At 55.6% G+C, this 18161-nt stretch overlaps 1 protein-coding gene across 1 annotated transcript in view; it reads right to left on the bottom strand.

Moving 5' to 3' along the window:
* The window catches only part of ZNF335 (zinc finger protein 335), a 19289-nt gene extending 2348 nt beyond the window's left edge, over positions 1-16941 (bottom strand). The window contains 21 exon segments of the mRNA NM_001192859.3: positions 187-220; positions 222-562; positions 684-795; positions 1611-1870; positions 4759-4853; positions 4980-5073; positions 5933-6165; positions 6899-7059; positions 7141-7217; positions 7303-7419; positions 7563-7581; positions 8353-8465; positions 9325-9502; positions 9583-9835; positions 11561-11707; positions 12562-12684; positions 12767-13090; positions 13344-13421; positions 14356-14596; positions 15865-16115; positions 16787-16941. Of these exon segments, the coding sequence (NP_001179788.2) occupies positions 187-220; positions 222-562; positions 684-795; positions 1611-1870; positions 4759-4853; positions 4980-5073; positions 5933-6165; positions 6899-7059; positions 7141-7217; positions 7303-7419; positions 7563-7581; positions 8353-8465; positions 9325-9502; positions 9583-9835; positions 11561-11707; positions 12562-12684; positions 12767-13090; positions 13344-13421; positions 14356-14596; positions 15865-16065 (3201 nt within the window). The 5' untranslated portion in view covers positions 16066-16115; positions 16787-16941.
* Positions 16942-18161: the final 1220 nt, after the last annotated feature.

An 18161-nucleotide genomic window follows, 5' to 3' on the forward strand; every position in this document is an offset into this window, starting at 1 on the left:
ACCCTGGGGACACTGTCTGGTGTCAGTCCCCGCCTGGTGTGTCTCCCCACCAGACTGAGCCCCCTGAGAGCTGGGGCCTTGCTGAGTCACCTCTGAGCCCAGTGGGGAGCGGAAGATCCGGCATGGAGGGTGCTTAGTCAAGCTTTGTTACACAGACAGGGGCCAGCAGAGAAACAGGGCACCTACCCGGACCTCGGGCCACTGGCGAGCGCTGAACGGGACAGTCAGGGCACTTGAAGGCTCCCGGCCCGGCGTGGGCCCGTTTGTGACTCTCCATCTCTGCTCGGCCGGTGAAGGCCTCGGCACAGATCTTGCAGGAAAACTTCTTTGATGAGGCAGTAGCTGCAGATGGCGGCGAGGGGGGCACTACCAGGCCCAGGGGTTTGCTGGCTGCAGGAGGTGGGGAGGCAGAGCCCTGAGGGTCCCTTGGCTGGTGGGTCCTGGCTGGAGCCGGGGGCTCAGGACCATCTCTGGGCAGCCCCCCATACTGCAGGAGGGGCCACTTGGCGCCGGAGGCCAAGGCTTCCGTACTTGGGAAGGAGATGGAGCTGTCTGCAGTCAGCTGTGGAGAGGGGGCGGGACGTGAGGGAAAAGGGCGGTGCGGAGGGGCGGGGCTGGGCAGGGACCGGAAGCAGGGGGCGGGTAGATGGGCGAGGGCGGAGCTGGCCCCCTTCCAGCCTCACCTGGATGTGGTGCAGCTGGGTCCCGTCGGCTGCCATGATGAAGTGCGTGCCAGCTTCTTTCAGGGTGTCACCCACGACCACGGTCTGGGCTGCCTCCCCCGGGGGCTCCTCGCTGTGGGCACAGATGCCAGGAGTGGGAAGCAGAGCTCCAGGGGAGACTAGCGGGCCACGGGAGCCTCTCCCCTGGGAGAGCCCTCCTTTCACAGGAGACCACGGCCACCACAGACCGGCCCTGGGCTCCTCCCTTTACCAGCCGGACCTCCGCTGCCTTTTTCACAAGCAGGGACCAAGTGTCCAGTGTACCGTCCAGCTTAGCAGTGGTCATCCCCACCCCCTCACGGGCATGGAGTGATGAGATGAAGGGCTCCAGGAATCAAGCCCAAGTCTGACTAAGCGGGGCAGGAGGAGAGGGTGAGTGGGGGAAGCAGGGATCCTGACTCCCATCCCATATTGGAATTCAGGGCTTCCTCCGATGGCCCAGGGGTTCAGTGAACATGGAAAATGAACATTTCTACCCTAGACTCGCTCAGCCTAGAAGAACCCAAGTGCAGCGGTGGGGCCTCTGATGTCGCGGAGAAGCCCGAGCGTGTGACGAAGGTCAGAACTGGCCAGACCTCAGGGATCCAGAACCAGGAGCACGTGGCCCACAGGCCAGGCTCAGATCCACAGCGCGTCTGACCTTCGGGGCGCTACTGCACTCCCTCCTCACGTGTAAAGTGAGGGGAACAGGCACCCCACAGGAGTGGTTACCCGAGTCCACGACTGTCAAGTGCCTGGAATTTCTTAAGTAGCCCTTACTTAACCCGTGAGGGACACCATACCCCTACAGCCCAGTCGTTTACATGCATTAGTTTTACCTCCTGCGAACTAGGCGTGGGTGGGCGGGGTGCTCCCCTCACCACACCTATTAACGGCCGCAGGGCTCACCTGTAAGGCGTGCCGGGAGTCGAAGTGCCCTCCTCCACGGTGGGGGCTGTAATGACGCTATAGCCAGCCCCGCCGAACGGCCCAGGCGCCAGGGTGATCTGCTGCAGGTCAGGGGGCGCGAGCTGGCTCTCGGCGGCCACGCTGCCTCCTGGGTCTGCCATGTGGAGGGTGACCACCTGGGGAGTGGTGCCTGCTGGGGAGGGCTGCCCCCCAGAGGACACTAACCCCGCTTCCACGTCCTCTGACTTCACCACGGCCACCTGCAATGGCATGACAGGTGGGGTTGGTGGCAGGAGCTGGCATTCGAGGTCCTTTTATATCTCCGGGACTCAAAGCTTGCCCACACTCCAGCCGGATCCAGTGCTCCCACCACTCATGGACACAAGCCCAGCTGTGTGTTCCTGGCAACTGGAGAGACTCTTAACAAGGATGGCATAGAGCCATACTGCCGCCGAAGGGCACTGGAGAGAGACTTAACAAGGACAGGATAGAGCAGTACTGCCCCCTAGGGACACTGGAGAGACTTAACAAGGACAGGATAGAGCATTACTGCCCCCTAGGGACACTGGAGAGACTTAACAAGGACAGGATAAAGTGTTACTGCCCTGTAGGGGCATTGGGTAATGTCTCGAGACAGTTTTGATTGTCACAATTGGGTGGGGGGTGGATACTGGGCCCTGGCTGGTAGAAGCCAAAGAAAGTGAAGTCACTCAGTCGTGTCCGACTCTTTGCTACCCAGTGGACTGTAGCCTGCCAGGCTCCTCTGTCCATGGGATTCTCCAGGCAAGAATACTGGAATGGGTTGCCATTTCCTTCTCCAGGGGATCTTCCCAACCCAGGGATTGAACCCGGGTCTCCTGCATTGCAGGCCGATGCTTTATCCAACATGGAATTATCTAGCCCAAAGTGCCATGGTTAAGAAATCCTGAGGTAGAAACAAGTGACAAACCAGTAAAAAAACACAAACATCAGAGCTCTACCTCACATCTTACGCCAAACTCTGCTTCAAATGGATTAAAGATTGAAACATAAGAAATAAAACTCAAGATGGATTAGAAGAAAATACGGGTATTTCTATAATCCTTCCGTTGAGATTTTCCTAATCATGACGGAAGATGTTAAAACTTACAGCAACATGAATCAGAAAATGAGACCAGAAAACAAAGACACTTGGGGTGGGGGGATGGCATTTAACAATGCATATTAGAGATAAAAGGTGGAGCTTCCGTACATACAAAGAGCCCTTGCAAAGTGATAAGATGACTAATAATTTACAAGCAGGTAAGTGAGAGAATAAAGTGGTCTATGAACATACAGAAACTCAATCTCTGTTGTGATCACAAAGTTATCAATTAAGGTCTTGACACGTGTCTGTGACATGAAGAGCCTGGTAAAGACTGGCGTGCAGCACTGGCGAGGCAGTGGGGAAGCACACTCTAGTAGCAGTCATGTAATGACATGTGTTTTCATTTTTAAAATTTTTATTTATTTGGCTGAAGCAGGTCTTAGTTGCCGCATGTGGGATCCAGTTCCCTGACCAGGGATCAAACCTGGCCCCTGTGCCCTCAAAGCGAGGAGTCTAAGCCACCAGACCACCAGGGAAGTCCTGACACATCACTTTAGGAGTCACGCTTGGGGTGGAACACACTGATTGTGTTTCTAGGAGGCTTCTTTTAACCCCACCACTAAAATACATGTTTATGAACACCTGGAAATACATGTTCATGGAAGCACTGCCTTGAGCTCCTGAAAGACTGGAAACCGTGCACACATGAAGGACTGACAAGATGCGCTTCAGAACACCCCCATGACAGGATGAGGCGGAGACGCCAGGAAGGAGTGGACACATGCGGCCAGGCTGCAGAGGGAAGAAGAGCTAGCCTGTCCATAAGTGCAGATGCCATGATCCCACTTTTTAGAGATCAAAAGGTCTCTGTGTTACCGAGCACCTGGACACAACTCTGCAGAAATGCTTATTAACCTGTTAACAGTGGAAATGAAGGGGAGGGGAGCAAACTTAAAGATTTTCACCCTCTGAAGAGAACATTTCTTAACACTCATTTTGGGTTTACAAAAACAAGCATATGTTTTTGTAATCAGAGAAACAAAGCAAAATGCATGATACTGGCATGAGAATGGCAAACAGATCAAAAGAAAAGACCCTGTCTAGAAACACAGGGAAATCTACTGATAAAGGGGATGTTTCAAATGACTGGGGAAATGAGAGGATTCGATCTACTGCACTGGACAACTTTGGGGAAAAAAAATAAAGTTAGTCCCCTACCTTTATGCATACACCAAAAATAAATTCCCGGTGGAGTAAAGATTTAAGTGTAAAAAATGAGACGCTAAGAAGAAAATACCAATGCATGTTTATATGATCTTGAGGTGAAGAGGCTTTTCTAAGGATGATACCACAAGCAAAAACTATAAAAGCTTGATACACTGAACTATCTAAAAATCAAAAACTTCTCCCTACCCCCAAATGATGCAAACTAAACCCTATGAAGATTTCCAGGTTCAAAACAGGCTCCCTCCTCCACGGAGCTCTGTCCCCCTGGCAGCATGTTACTGTTCCAAGTTCTTGGAATTTAACATCTCAAACACACGGTTTCCATCTTTCCAAGAGGCTAAGAGACAGGAGGTGCTGACAGACCTTTCCCTGCCTTAGAGAAGCATGGAGAGGTCCAGGGAGGCAGCTGGGCGCAGCGAGGAGAATAAAGATGATGAACTTGGGGGAGGACGTGCTGGGTTTAAGGCGCGTGAACCCCGTGAGAGGTCAGAGCTGGAGAAAGCTGTAGGAGCCTTTGTCCTGTGGGAGGTGGCACGGAGTGAGGGCGCTGGGCTAGCTGGGAAGCCAGTTCAGAGCCCTGAGCACAGTGTGGTGCTTACTGCTCAGTGCGCTGGGTGTCACTGGTGACTCCGGGGTGTGGAGCGGGAGACCGTCTGCCCTCCCTGGTCTCCTGGGGCCTCCCTGGCATAGCGGCCTCCCTCCCCTGCATCCGCCCACTGGGGTCCAGTGGATCCATCTCCCACTACCTGCGAATTCCCTGAGGGCAGGGCATGTCTACTTCACCACTTGCCTCCGCTCCCAGTGTCCAGCGCAGAGCTGACACCCAGAGTGCAGCCAGGCTGGGAAGAAGCTCACCTGCAGGGCTGTGCCACCCAGCTCCCGCTGAGTGCTCATGTTCAGCAGCAGGTCCAAGGCTGTCTGCGTGGCCACGGCTGTAGACTCCGCAGTCCCTGGGTCGGGTGGAACCTGAACCTTAGAAAGGGCTGGAAAACTGGCACCCAAGCCCCCTCCCCACCAGCTTCTGGCCCTGACCAGCACGAGCCCTGTCCCTGCTGCCACTCTTCCGCAGAACTCACCTGGCTGATAAATGATGGTGGCGCCACCCAAGGTGTCAGAACAGAGCAGTGGGGGGGTCTCAGGGGACTGGGAAGGTGCAGCCTCTGAGGGGATCTGCAGGGTGAGAATATGGCCAAGGGTGACAAGGGGCAGCTCAGATTCAAGACACCTCCTGTGTCTTGAAGTGTAAGACACTTCACATCTATTGGCTTGTTTGATCTTTACTCTCTTCAAGGTATTTACCAGCTCCACGTAGGATCCCCCGGCTAGTAAGGAGGAGAACTGGGACTTGAACACAAGGCTGGCTGACTCCAGAGCCCCTCTATGCTCTGCCAGCACATTGTGGTGGTCCATCCTTAGGGGCTAGGAGCGGGCAGGCAACATACTCAGCCACGAGACTGTATTTCTCAGCCTGCTTTGCAGCTGGATAAAGTCTGGCCATGTGGCTAAGCAGGAGCTTCTGGTAAAGTTCATGAGGAAGATAAGATGGATAGATGGCACGCATCCTTTTTCCTCTTCCCCCATCCCTTCCTCCTGCTTCTTATCTGGGATGGTGAGAAAGGCTGGAGCTCCTGCAGCTACACTGGACCATGAGGCAACCACAAAAATGGGAATCATATGTGTAGGAAGATATATTGAGAGAGTTTGGTCCTTGACGACTGACCAGGGAGCTGCCACATCAGCCCTGGGCTGCTCCCCTTTGGACTCCTTTTGTGTGAGAGAAGAATAAACTATTACCACGACCTGGCTCCTGACACTTCGTTCTCTATTACTAGCACCGGGAAGCCCACCCCTCCTCAGAGCTTAGGGACAGCATCTCTGTGCCCTCGGCCACCCTTCACCCCGTCCAGGGAGGCAGGACTCATTTTGTTGTACCCCACATGCCGACAAGGATCCTGGGGCTGGGGGAGGCGGCGTCACATGGCCTCTCGGCCCATGTCCCCCACCCCTTCTACCCGCTGCCTGTGCTTACCTCAGGAGGTCCTGGGGAGCTGGCGGGGGGCCCAGGGGCCGTGCTGTGCTGCTGCTTCAGCTCCTCGATCTGCTGCAGGGAGAAGAAGGGGCGGCGGCGGGAGGGGGGCTCCTCGGGGTGGCGCCGCCCCCACTCCTCGAAGCTGCTGGCGTGCCGGCACCGCACATGCAGCCGCAGGTTCTTCTTGTGCCGCGTGCTGAAGTGGCAGTACTCGCAGGCAAAGGGCTTGGCCCCTGCAGGCACACCAGGAGGCAGCCTTGGAGTCACCCGCCCCCCCCCTCGGGGAACCCTTCTGCGACCCCAAGGACCTCTCCAGCTGACTGACTCCCAGCACCGCACTCCCAAGCGCAGGGAAAGCACACTCTGTCCTTGCTGGTGGGCAGGACAGAGACCAGCCAGGTCTCCCTCTGCACTCACGGCCTTCCTCCGAGCACCCAGTTCAAGGTCACGTGACCACACACCTCTCTTCCCGACCTGCTTCCCCACAGGGAGCTGGGAATCCAGCTAAGGGCAGCCCTGGCTCCCTTTCTCTAGCCTTCCCTCGTGTGCCTGCCAGAGGGCCAGGCACCAAAAAAAGGCAACTTCTGCCATCCATCTTCTATGGCTTCCTCTGGTGAGGGCAGGGCCTATGTAAGACCCGTCTCGAGTCCCAGTGCCCAGAATGGACAGGGCTCAGGGAACAAATGGTTTTATGACCACCACAGGGTTGGCACATCTGATTCTCTCCTTTCACAGCTAAGAAAGGCTCAGAGAGGGCAAAGACTGACCCCGGGTCATACAGAGAGGAGCTGGCTGAGCTCATCTGAGCTTAGGTGAGCGACAGTCCCGGGTGGGGTGGGGGGTGGCAATTCCCTTCCACTGAAGAGCTGGGGCTGCCAAGGCTTGGGGGTGGGGGGATGGCTAACAAGACAGAGCCGAGCCTCCACTATGGAGCCCTGCTGTGTTGAGGGGTGGGGCCGGCCAGACCTGTATGCTTGACGGCCACGTGGGATAGCAGGAAGTCCTCTCGGAAGGTGCGGTAGGGGCAAAAGCTACACTTGAAGGGCTTGTCGCTGACGTGGGACAGCTGGTGGTTGAGCAGCGCCTTCTTGTCCTCGCAAACAAACTCGCAGAACTCGCACTTGAACCTGGAGGTGGTTGGAGCAGAGAGAGCTCAGCAGTGGGGCACAGCGGGGCGCTGCAGCCCCAGGGGCTCTTCGGGGGTGTACCTGCGGTTGGCGACAGCCTGAATGTGCGTGAGCAGGTGCATTTTGAAGGTGTAGCGCTTCTTAAAGGACTTTCCACACTGCAGGGGGTGGGGTGGGTTAGATGAAAGAGCCGCCCCCCAGCAGGCCCCCTCACGCCCCAGCCCTGCACTCAGCCCCACCCACCTTGTCGCACATGTGGGGCTTCTCGGTGCTGTGTGTCTTCATGTGCTGAGTGAGTCTCTTTTGCATGGGGTAGACACGGCCACACACGGGGCAGGGGAAGGAGCTCAGCTTTGGGGTCTGGGAAGGGGCAGAAGGGGACGGGTGGACATAGAAGGCAAGCAGGGAGGGTGAGCCAGTGCCTGAGCCTCCCGCCCCCGCCCCTCCACCCCGCAGGCAGCCCGCAAGCAGGCGCCCTTCCCAGGCCTGAGCCCCAGACTCACCGGGTCTGGCCTCTTTTTCCTAGGGGAGAAAGACGCAGGAGTCAGACCATCACGTGCCCAAGCCCACCCCAGACCCTCTCCCATTGACCAGACCCAGTCTCAGCCCTGACCCTAGCCCCCTTCTGTGAGAAGGGCATTCCCCTACTGGAGCTCGCTGGAGAAAATGTGAAGAGGTGTGTGGTAAGTTCTGCAACTTAGCTTTAGAAACAAGCCATTCTCTGTCACAAAACACATTTGTGTTTTAAAAACTCTGAGAAATTATGCAGCAGTAGAGAGCTGCTGAACCAAGTGCTTGTTCAACCTGGTATCCCTAATATCATGCGGACAAAGGACTCCTCCTTCCTTTTTATTTATATTTTTAAAGAAAAACCTATTAAGAGGGAATCCCCTGACAGTCCAATGGTTAGGGCTTGATATTTCCACCGCTAGGGCCTGGGTTCAATCCCTGGTCAGAGAACTAAGAACCTGCAAGTCATGCCAAAGAGAAAGAAAGAAAAAGGTATAACAGAGAACTGGCTTTAGATCCTTTTCTGAGCCCCTTTAGGTACACGATTTCCTTTAACCACCTCGACAATGATAGTCCCCAATTTACAAAGCCTGAAGCAGGAAAGAGACTGAGTAAGAGACCTCTAGGCACCCCCACTGCCCTGCTCTGAGCCGAGTGATCTGGGACAACTTGTCCTGCCGTTCCCAGGTCTGTCATGGGCTGCGAAGGGGCTGACCCAGAGCAGGGGCTCAGTACGTGGGAACTGGGGTCACCCCGGGCCTCTGCCTCCCCAGCCCTACTGACCGATCCCGGCTGTGCACAGCCGCGTGCCGAATGACGTCCTTCCGGTAGACGCTGGTGTAGCTGCATTTGTCACACTTGTAGGGCTTACTGCCCACGTGGTTGAACATGTGCTCCTGGGAGACAGGCAGAAGGATAGGGCTGGAGCATAACCTCCCTTCCTGCCCACCTGCCCTGTGCCCACAGCCTTAGAGTTGTCCCTCCCCAGTGCACCTCGCAACAATACCTGCTCCCCACCCTTCCTGCCGTGTGTGCAGAAAGTGCAAAACTCGGGCCATCGGAGCTCAAGGTATCCCCAGCCCCCACGACAGCCCGTTCCACCTCACTCTGGCCAAGCCAAGTTGCAGCTCCCTGGGTAGTAAAATGGGACCTTTCGACTCTCCTGGTGGCGCAGTGGAATAAGAATCTGCCTGCCAACGCAGGGGACACACGTTCAGTGCCTGGCCAGGAAGGTTCCACATGCTGTAGAGCAACTAAGCCAGTGTGCCGCACCTATCAAGCCTGATGCCTGGAGCCTGGGCCCCGCAATGAGGAGTAGACCCCGATCACACAACTAGAGAAAGCCTACACAAAGCAATGAAGACCCGGCGCGGCCAAAAATAAACATAATAATAATAAAAAAATGGGACTCTTGACACTTAAGACCTCATTGGGCTACATGAGGATGACATCAGAGCATCTACAAGATACAAGGCAGGCTCCGGCTGCTGCAGGCCCACAGGCACCTCTGGGCAGATGATGAAAAGGACCTGCTGGAGACTAACACAGTGAAGGAGATTAACGCAGCTTTCCGGCCACCTGCCAGGTGTGCTGGTGGTTAGGCAAGTCTAAGACATGATGTGACTCTGTAGTGTGCAGCCTGCAAAAGGACACCCTCGGCCTGGAGATGGGGCAGGAAGGGGCCCGTCACCACCACTCCCCTTCAGGGCCTTCTCCCAGGCAGCGTCCCTTCCTGCCCCGGTCCCCCTGCCACACCTTGAGTGAGGACCAGCGACGGGAGCGGTAGCTGCACTGCAGGCACCTGAAGAGCTGGGGGTTGCCGGCCTCGTGGGAGTTGACATGGAAGCGCAGATCCTCGTGGGACAGGAAGCGGGAGCCGCAGATGCGGCACAGGAAAGGCCGCAGGAGCGGTTTGGGTGACTTGTAATAGTACCTGCTAGGAGGATGTTGGAGGAGGTCTGGAAGGGCCAGACTGCCACTCCCCACCCTCAGCCCTCATCTCGGCGCCCGTACTTGCGGTATTTCTTGCCAAGGAAGCGCCTGGAGGGTCGACCACGGCGGCGGGGCAGGGCGTCAGCCTCATCCTGGTAGGATGCCGCCGCGCTCCTCGCATCTGACTGGCTCACACTGGGTTCCACGGGGGCCCGGTTGGCCTTGCCCAGGGCCACCAGGCGTCCCCGCCCTGAGGAGCTGGGTGCCTCGGGGTCTTGTGGCTCCAGAGGGCTCTGTCCACTTTGTGGACTCACTAAAGGCTCTCCTTCCACACCTGCCACGGACACACCACGACAGATGTGGACAGGTGTGTCAAGAGGCCAGTCAAGATACACCCCCACACACATGGTCCAGACCACTGATGGGCACAGCAGGCTGCGGGACAGATGCAGGCAGCCATGATCAGACAGCATCCCCTCCTACAGCTGTCAGCTGCACGCCTTAAACGGGACAGTCTGGAGCAGCACTGGGAGAGCCAGGACCTTCCGGCCAGAAGACCTGCCTGCAGGCTGAACTCAGTCACCAATCTGCTGTGTGTCCTCAGGCAAAGCCCCGCCCCTCTCTGAGTCTCCTTTTCCCCTATCTGTCAAAGGGAGGTAACTGTTGCTCTTGTGACCTCACAGGGACATTCTAAGATCTGGGGAGCAACAGCAACACTTAATCACTGGTTTTCCCAGGGGAGGCTGGGAGCCTGAAGAGCAGATGGGAGGGAGGGAGGAGACATCACAGCACAGTTGCAAAGCCTCTGTTATCAAAACATCAGAATACATTGCCTATTCAAAAACACTAACAGTATTTCACTGTAATGTTTTAAAAATTCAAAACATGTTAAAAAAATCCAAAATATTTTATGGGAAATGCTGGTAACATCTTGTTTCTAACAGGATATTCAGGTGTATTCACTTGTGGAAATTCACTGACCTGGGTAAAGAATCTGGCAGCCAATGCCAAGGCACACAGGCTCGATCCCCGATCTCGGGAGATCCCACATGCTGTGGAACAACTAAACCCTGCACCACAACTACTAAGCCTATGCTCTAAGCCCGGGAGCCACGATGACTGAGCCTGCGTGCGGCAAGTACTGAAGCCCTTAGAGCCTGTGCTCCGCAATAAGAGAAGCCCCGGCAATGAGAAGGCTGTGCATCGCAACTGGAGAAAAGCCCTCGAAGCAACGAAGACTCAGCACAGCCAAAAATAAACACATACAGAAAATTTTTTAAAATGCACTGAGCTGTGCAGTTAGCATACATGTGCTTTCCTGAACATAAACCTCAGTAAAAAGTTACTTTACAAAGACGACTAGGGACTTCCCTGGCAGTCCATGGGTTAAGACACAGTGCTTCCAATGCCAGGGGTGTGGGTTTGATCCCTGGTTGGGGAACTAAGGTCTCACATGCCATGAGGTGTAGCCAAAAATGAAGAGAAGAAAAAGAACACTAAAAAAAATATAACCACTCCTCCACACACACTACTGCATGTACAAAAACCAAGACCTTGTATTTCTGGCATGTCTATTTAAGCTTTAAAACAACCCTAAGAGACAGGCACCATCACCTCATTCACAATAAGGGAAGGAGCGATTCAAGAGGCAAAGCAACCCACTCCAGGTCACATAGCTGGTAGGAGGCAGAGCTGGCATTCTGTCCATGGGAGCCTCCCCTGTCCCGAGCCTGTCACGCTCCAAGTCCGTGCTCCTCTGACATTGTCTCAAACCTCAGACTTATTCTTGTTTTGATAATAATTAGCTCAGTTGTAAATATTCCAATTTCCATGCTGTGACAGCTTCCCACCGAAAAGCCTTATCGGACAGCTGGTGTATCTTAACCCTCGAGCTCGGAAGGGGAGGGCTTTCCCCGTTACCCGGAGGCCGGCAGGTCATCCCGGTGGGTCTGAGACTTGCTGTTTTGCACAGCATGCTCTGTCCCCAGGCTCCACGGAAGCAAGCAGGGAACGAGGCCACCCCTGGGCCCCACCCGTACCCCTAAGGCCCCACTCTCACCATCTGGGAGATCCAAGGTCTCCAGGCGAGGCAGCTTCCGGGGCCGGCCAGGTCTCCTGCGGGGTCTCAGGGTACTGGGGGTGGGGCGCTGGGCCCGCAGCTGCCGGCCCCGGGGCTCGTCATCTGCAGGGTTATAGTCGCTGTCTTCTGTGGGGAAAGCAAGAGAAGGAGGGCTGCAGCCTTGACCTTTCAGCCCTGACCCCTTGCCAACTTTCCTGGAAAGAGGCCCACTTCCCCATCTCTGCCTGCTCCTCCTTCCAAACCCAACAGTGATGCCGCCTCCAGGAAGCCCTCCTGATGTTCCCCTAGCTGACCTCATCTTTGAGGCCCTGCAGTCCTTTCTCTGGACCATTCCTAACACCTACCATTAGCTCATATGTACCTTAATGTGAATCAGAAAAAAAGTGCCCCTTCCTCAATACGCTTTACAGTCATTGTTTAGAAAAAAAGAGTCTAGTCATTCAAGTCTACAAAGTATGACTATGCTACCCATTAAAGGAGCTGCTCGCTGTATGTGACTCTTGAGCGTACAAAATGTACCTAGTCTAAACTGAGGCATAAACTAAGATATAATTAAGTATAAAATACACATCAGATTACCAAAAATTAGAATGAAAAAAAAGTAATTTGTTAAAAATTTTTTATAATGATTGCATACTGAAATTAGATTTTAGACGTAATAGGTAAATAAAATATAATATGACTGACTTTAAATTCATCTTTTTACTTTTAATACAGCTACTAAAAAAGTGCACATGTGGCTTGCATTCTGTTTCTGCTAGACAAATGGGATGTGACCCTTAGACACAGTGCTGTTTCTCAGTGCACGGTCTGGATAACTGCACATGAAGCTCCTGGTCCCAAAGCCCCAACTCCTCTTATCTTATGCTGGAGGCACTCCTGGCTGCGCCTGTGCCAATTCCGCTTTCCTGGCCCTTCATGTGGGCCAGAGGGAGCTCAGTATATGCAGATGTGGGAGGGCAGCAGGTCTGGGAGCCTACCCTCCAGGTCATCGATGGCACCAGCATCTATGATGTCATCGTCGTCTTCCTCCTCTGGGCCCTCTTCCTCCTGGGGCTGGGCTGAGCTGCCCCACTTGCGCGGACGCCCCTTCTTACCAGCTGCTACTGCTGGGGGTGGGGAAGCACGGTACAACAAGCTTGTCAAGTCTGACTCTTGGCACTCCATGTGTGCAGGCGGGCAGGCCAGCCGCTATCAACGCACCTGGGCGGAAGTGCCGCTCCCGCATGTGGCGTAGCAGCGTGGCCTTGGTGCTGCTCCGGTACTGGCACATCTTGCACTTGAACTGCTGCACCACCACCACCTCCATCATGGCCTCCAGGCTCTGCAAGTCCGGCTCCTCGGTGCCAGAACCCAGGGGTGGCTGCGCCGGGGAGCTGGGCCCACCCTGCGCTTCCTCTGGTGGCTCCAGGCACGTGGACGTGGATGTGGGGCCATCAGCCAGGGCCTCGATGGCTGCCAGGCTATGGGCCAGGGTAGAACTGGACATTGGTGACGCCATGGGGGCACCTGGCAGGGGTGGTGGTGGTGGTGAGGGAATCAGAGGGAAATGGAGAGGGAAACTGGCCATGAGCTACCGCTGCCCCTCCCAGGCAAGCTCAGGGGTCCTAGAACCCACGCCCACCATAGTAACCATGGGGAAACCGAGAGGCCAGGGGCAGCGGATTAACCTGCCAAGATCATACAGTAAGTCTGCGGCAGAGCCTGCCTGTCCTACCCCCACCCACGGCAGGGCTCCCTGGGCATAGTGCTGTGCTTTTACCATCGTCTGGTCCCTGCAGGATCAGGTACCGTGTGGCCTCGGCCCCGCTGCCCTCCGCACTGGTCACGGTGATGCAGCCTAGGCAGAGACAGGAGGAGCGGATGCCCAGCTGATAAGGACAACCGTAGTGCCAACACTCACTCCGATTCACCCATGCAACTGTGAAATCGGCTGCCCCGTGACCCACCTCCCGTCCAGGGCAAGGCTGTTGGGAGGTCTGGGACGTGTGACATGCTGGCCCCACAGCCAGTCCATAGCTGTCTGCCTCTAACCACTACACCTGGAAGGTCTCCCTCTTTTCCTCTGCAGTCTCCTCTAAGGTTAAGGCCCAGCTGCTGCACCACTTTCTTAGGACTGGCTTTCGAGACCACCTCAGGGCCTTTCCAAGTGCTACGACCCTTACACAGATCACTGATGGTAGAAAACAGTCTGGCAAATCATGAGCACCAGCTCTGGAGTCAGACTGAGCTCATGGCCCAACACTTGCTGACGCAGCGGCTACGCTTGTTTACATCCTCTGTGCCTCGGCTGCCTCACCTAGGCTGTGAGAACAATAACAGCATGTACCTTGTAGGGTTACCAAGAGGACCAATGACTGACTGCTGCAGGCAGAGTGTTTAGAACAGACTCCAGGGCAAAGTCAGGTATTTTGTGCTTAATCGCTCAGTTATGTCTGACTCTTTGCAACCCCATGGATTATAGCCCACCAGGCTCCTCTGTCCATGGGATCCTCCAGGCAAGAATACTGGGGTGGGTAGTCATGCCCTTCTCCAGGTGATCTTCCTGACCTAGGGATCAAACTCGGGTCTCCTGCACTGCAGGACTCTACCATCTGAGCCACCAGAAAAGCCCCAAAGTCAGGTCAATCCTCATGTCATTTAGTACTATGAGATGCGGTTGCTGCTTCCACGTTACAACCTCAAAGTGATAAAGTTATCTGCCTGAGTCCGCACAGCTGGTTCTGTAGGGAAACCCTGGAGGGGCAACTCTTGCCCATGATGGCCTGACTCACTCCGGATGAGGTCGGTCCCGATGGTGGACTCGATGATCTTGTCAATGGCCGAGCCCAGGTCCGAGGAAGAAGCCGTGCAGTCGGACACCAGCATGTTGGGGTCTGGCAGTGCACTGGAGTGCACCAGGGCTGGGGGGCCACCCATCACCCCTGCCGCTGGCCCACGGGAAACAGAAGATGAGTCAGGGAGGTAGCCATGGGGCAGGGGGTCTGTGGTGGAGCTGCTCTCAGATACCTCCTCCTGGGGGTCAGGAAACAGGGAGAGAGGAAGCTTAGGAGCCAGGGATGGGGCTCCTTAAGGGCCCAAGGACATGGTGAGTAGAGCCACCCAACGCCCTCATACACACAGAAGACCAGTGGGAGAAGCCCTCTAGTCACAGAGCCTCCCCAAAACAAGCCCCAGGGGCCCTGGGTCTGATCAGGTATAAGGCCCCATGTCTCCTGTCCCCACACAAAAGTCAGGTGAGGCTGGTTTCACCATGCTGTCAATGAGCTGTTCCCTCTGCCTGAAACGCTTCATAGCATCACACCATGGCTAATTCCTACTCAGACACTCAGCTGATACCTCTCCTGGGAAGCTGACCCTGACCCCCAAGGCCAAGTTAGGACCCCCTCTATCCTCAGCATTTTAGTTGCCCGTGTCCCCCTCATCACTTGATGGTTCACTATGCAGTATTATGGCTCCCAAGTCAGATTCCATCAGGGCCAGAACCACATCTCTCTTGTCTCTTGCTGTAACCCCAGGGTCGAGCACAAGCTGGGCACATGCCAAGCCCATCTCTGCTGACCCAATGAAATCCCTGGAGCCCCAGGTGGAGACTGTTGTTGTGTACCTCTATGATGTGATGTCCTGAAAATGATCACTATCTGGCAAATAATGACAGTGGTGAGGGTGTGGGTATTTACTGAGTGCTGAGCCCCGTGTTAATTGCTTTGCATATATTCATTTAACCCTCAAAAAAAAAAAAAAAAAAACCTTTCTGAGGCAAACATTTATTATTCTCACTTTACACATGAGAAAACTGACAGCTAAAGCCTGAGGAGCTTATCTAAGACCACAGAGCTAGGAGGTGGCAGACCCATGAGACTATTTTATAAAGCGTTTCCAAGAAAATATCTGGTGGCAGCTCACAACGGAGCACCCTCAGGAGTAGGTATTTCTGCTCCATTTTACAGACAGAAGACTGAGGCTCCACGAGATCTCCCAGTGAATCAGCAGAAGAGCCAAGATGTGAACCAGGGCAACAGTGGAGAGCGCAGCCCACAGCCTAGATTTGAATCCTGACTCTGTGCCCGTTTGCTTCTCTGTAACATGTGGAAAGAGTGGTATGTGCCTTACAAGGTACGAGGTTTAAATAAGAAAACCCATGCTAGGGGCCTGGCATGGGGCCTGGGGCACAGTAAACCATAAACCAATTATTAGCTACAAGCAAGCCTGCTGGCTCCTTCCCCCTGACTGCCAAGCACTGCTGCCTGCGGTCGCTGCCTCCACCCAAGCGCGGTCCATACCAGCGAGCTGCTGCCGCGGTCCGAGCTCTGCCCCACGCCGGAATCGTCGGCCTCCGCTGGCCCCGGGGCGGCCGCGGCGTCGCTGCTGTCAGCCGACACGGCTTCCGAGGTGCCCACACCCAACCCGCTCTCCGTGGGCTCCTCGGGCCGGCCAGGCCTAGGGGCCGCGTCGCTACTGCTCTCCACCTCGTTTTCCTCCATCGGCTCGGAAGGCTGCCTGACAGGGGGGCCCAAGGTCCGGGGCCTTCACTCTGTGAGAGGAGGTGACCGGGGCTGGAACCGGTGGGCCTCATTCCGGGTCCCCGCGGCCCACTCAGCTGCGCCCATGTGCCCATTTCGCAGATGCAAACACTGAGTCGCCGACGGGGCGGGGCTTTCTAGGATACGGCGACGGGTTGCTTTGGAAAATCAGGACCAGGAAGCCTAGCCTCCCAGGATCCGGCCCTTCTCTCATCCTCGGGAGGGTGGTCAGTGGCGGGGAATCTTGACCCTTTTCTCCTCCCCTCCACAATTCCCGCAGAGTGGTTCCCTCTACGGTCCCCGTGTGGCCTCAGTGGTTCAGCCCTCCGGCCCCCGAGTCCCCCCGGGTGGAGGGTCGGTGGTACCGCCCGCAGGCCCCCAGGGTCAGTGGCTTGCTCCCCCCTCCCCTGGAGCCCATGCGGAGGGGGCTGACAGAGACGGTTCCGGGGCCTGGCGACTAGGGGCTGTCCCCGGCGCTGCCTGAGCTCCAGGCCCGACGCCATCTTGTGGCGGCGCCGGGTTTCCGCTCAGGCAAGTGCGAGAGCGACTAAAGGGCCTGGGACCCCGGGGCCCTGTTCGGACAGCCCCGCCGGCCCGGGACCTCGCCGCCGGGTCTCCCCGCAGTGTGGCCCCGCTTCCTAGCAGGGTGCGGTGTGGCGACCTGACTCTCCCCGAAGCTCACCTGACGCTTTCGTAGCGGTGTTCCTCTCCGACTCCGGCATCGACGAGGTCGCCATCCTCTTCCCCCCCGCGGCGGAGGGACCCATCGACCTCCCTGAGGCCGGGACTACTTCCTACGCCGGGCCGGAGAAAGACAGGCTTCCAATGTTCTGGAAGGTAGCCCCGAGGCCTGAAAATCATAATAGAGTCGTAAGAGAATCTGAGATTTTATATGTCGCTTAGTATGAGTGGAAGAATCCTCTATGGTTAGGGGCTACTTTATCTCAGGGCGGAGGAACACAGAGGAGTGGCTATGTGACGTCACTGTTGGACCCTTCCCTGGGCCGCAGGCCGGGGCGCGGCTGAGTCTGGCCCCACTTCCGGAGGCGTGGCTCCCGGTGGCCTGGCCACGCCCTTCCCGGAACAGCTCAGAAAGACGTGAAACGGAGTGTTTGGTTGGTGAGAAAGAAATAAATGTTATCGGTCTTTTCGCCTGCCTTTTAAGCGGTTACTTTACGCTTTTCATCGAACCTAATCAGATCCTTCCCGATTAGGTTTGACGTGTCCTGGGAAGAGGGAAGCATATAATCCTTGTTTTACAGATGGGGAAACTGAGGCCCTGAGATGGGAGGTGGCTGGTCCAACCTCATGTCAAGTAGAGGGACTTGGGATGCAAGTCCCGGTTGCTGGAGTTGGGGAAACGGAGAAGAATCAGCGCCCAGCCCTTGCTGAGCTTGGTACACATATTTATTATATAATGGAGCTGGAAGTGAAGACATTCTCCATATTTTCCTCTGTTCAGTGTACGTGGTGTAGATGTACTTAAAGGTCTGCCACCTTTCAGAAAGGTATGATCGCCCTTCTGATGCCCGAAATACCACTTTTGGCAGTACCCTCAGTTTAAGCCTTTTTAGCATTTTGCACAGAAGCCTGGCGCTGGGGTTTGCCCCCAAAGTCTCTGTGTTGCATAAGTTGCTTTCGTCAGTTGAAAAATACAAATTTGCCAGGGGGGTGGGGAGGGGGAGGAAATCTAAAAAAAACTCGTGCAAAAAGTTTAAAAAGACAGGGTGCTTTGAGCTGTTACGATCTGTTTTACCCGAGTATGAGGGCGTTTCCCTGGTTCTTTCCTAGGAGCAGGTTTTGTTAAGGGGAATAGAGCATGAGGTCTCTGGATTGGCTGTGCCCCCTCATTCCCCCTCATCCCCATTCAGCAAGACCCAGCTCCCAGAGCAGCCCTGGAGAGCTGGGTAAACACGGGCATGATAGCAGGTTGGTTTTGTACCCACTAGGCAGTTTTCCAACCTGATTCCTCAGCCCTGCAGAGCTGCCTCCAACCCCCCACCCCCACCCCATCCCATGTGAGTAGGATATATCTTGCCTCCGAACAAGTCACCTCC

The sequence above is a fragment of the Bos taurus genome, chromosome 13 (genome assembly GCF_002263795.3).
Source record: "Bos taurus isolate L1 Dominette 01449 registration number 42190680 breed Hereford chromosome 13, ARS-UCD2.0, whole genome shotgun sequence".
NCBI lineage: Eukaryota > Metazoa > Chordata > Mammalia > Artiodactyla > Bovidae > Bos > Bos taurus.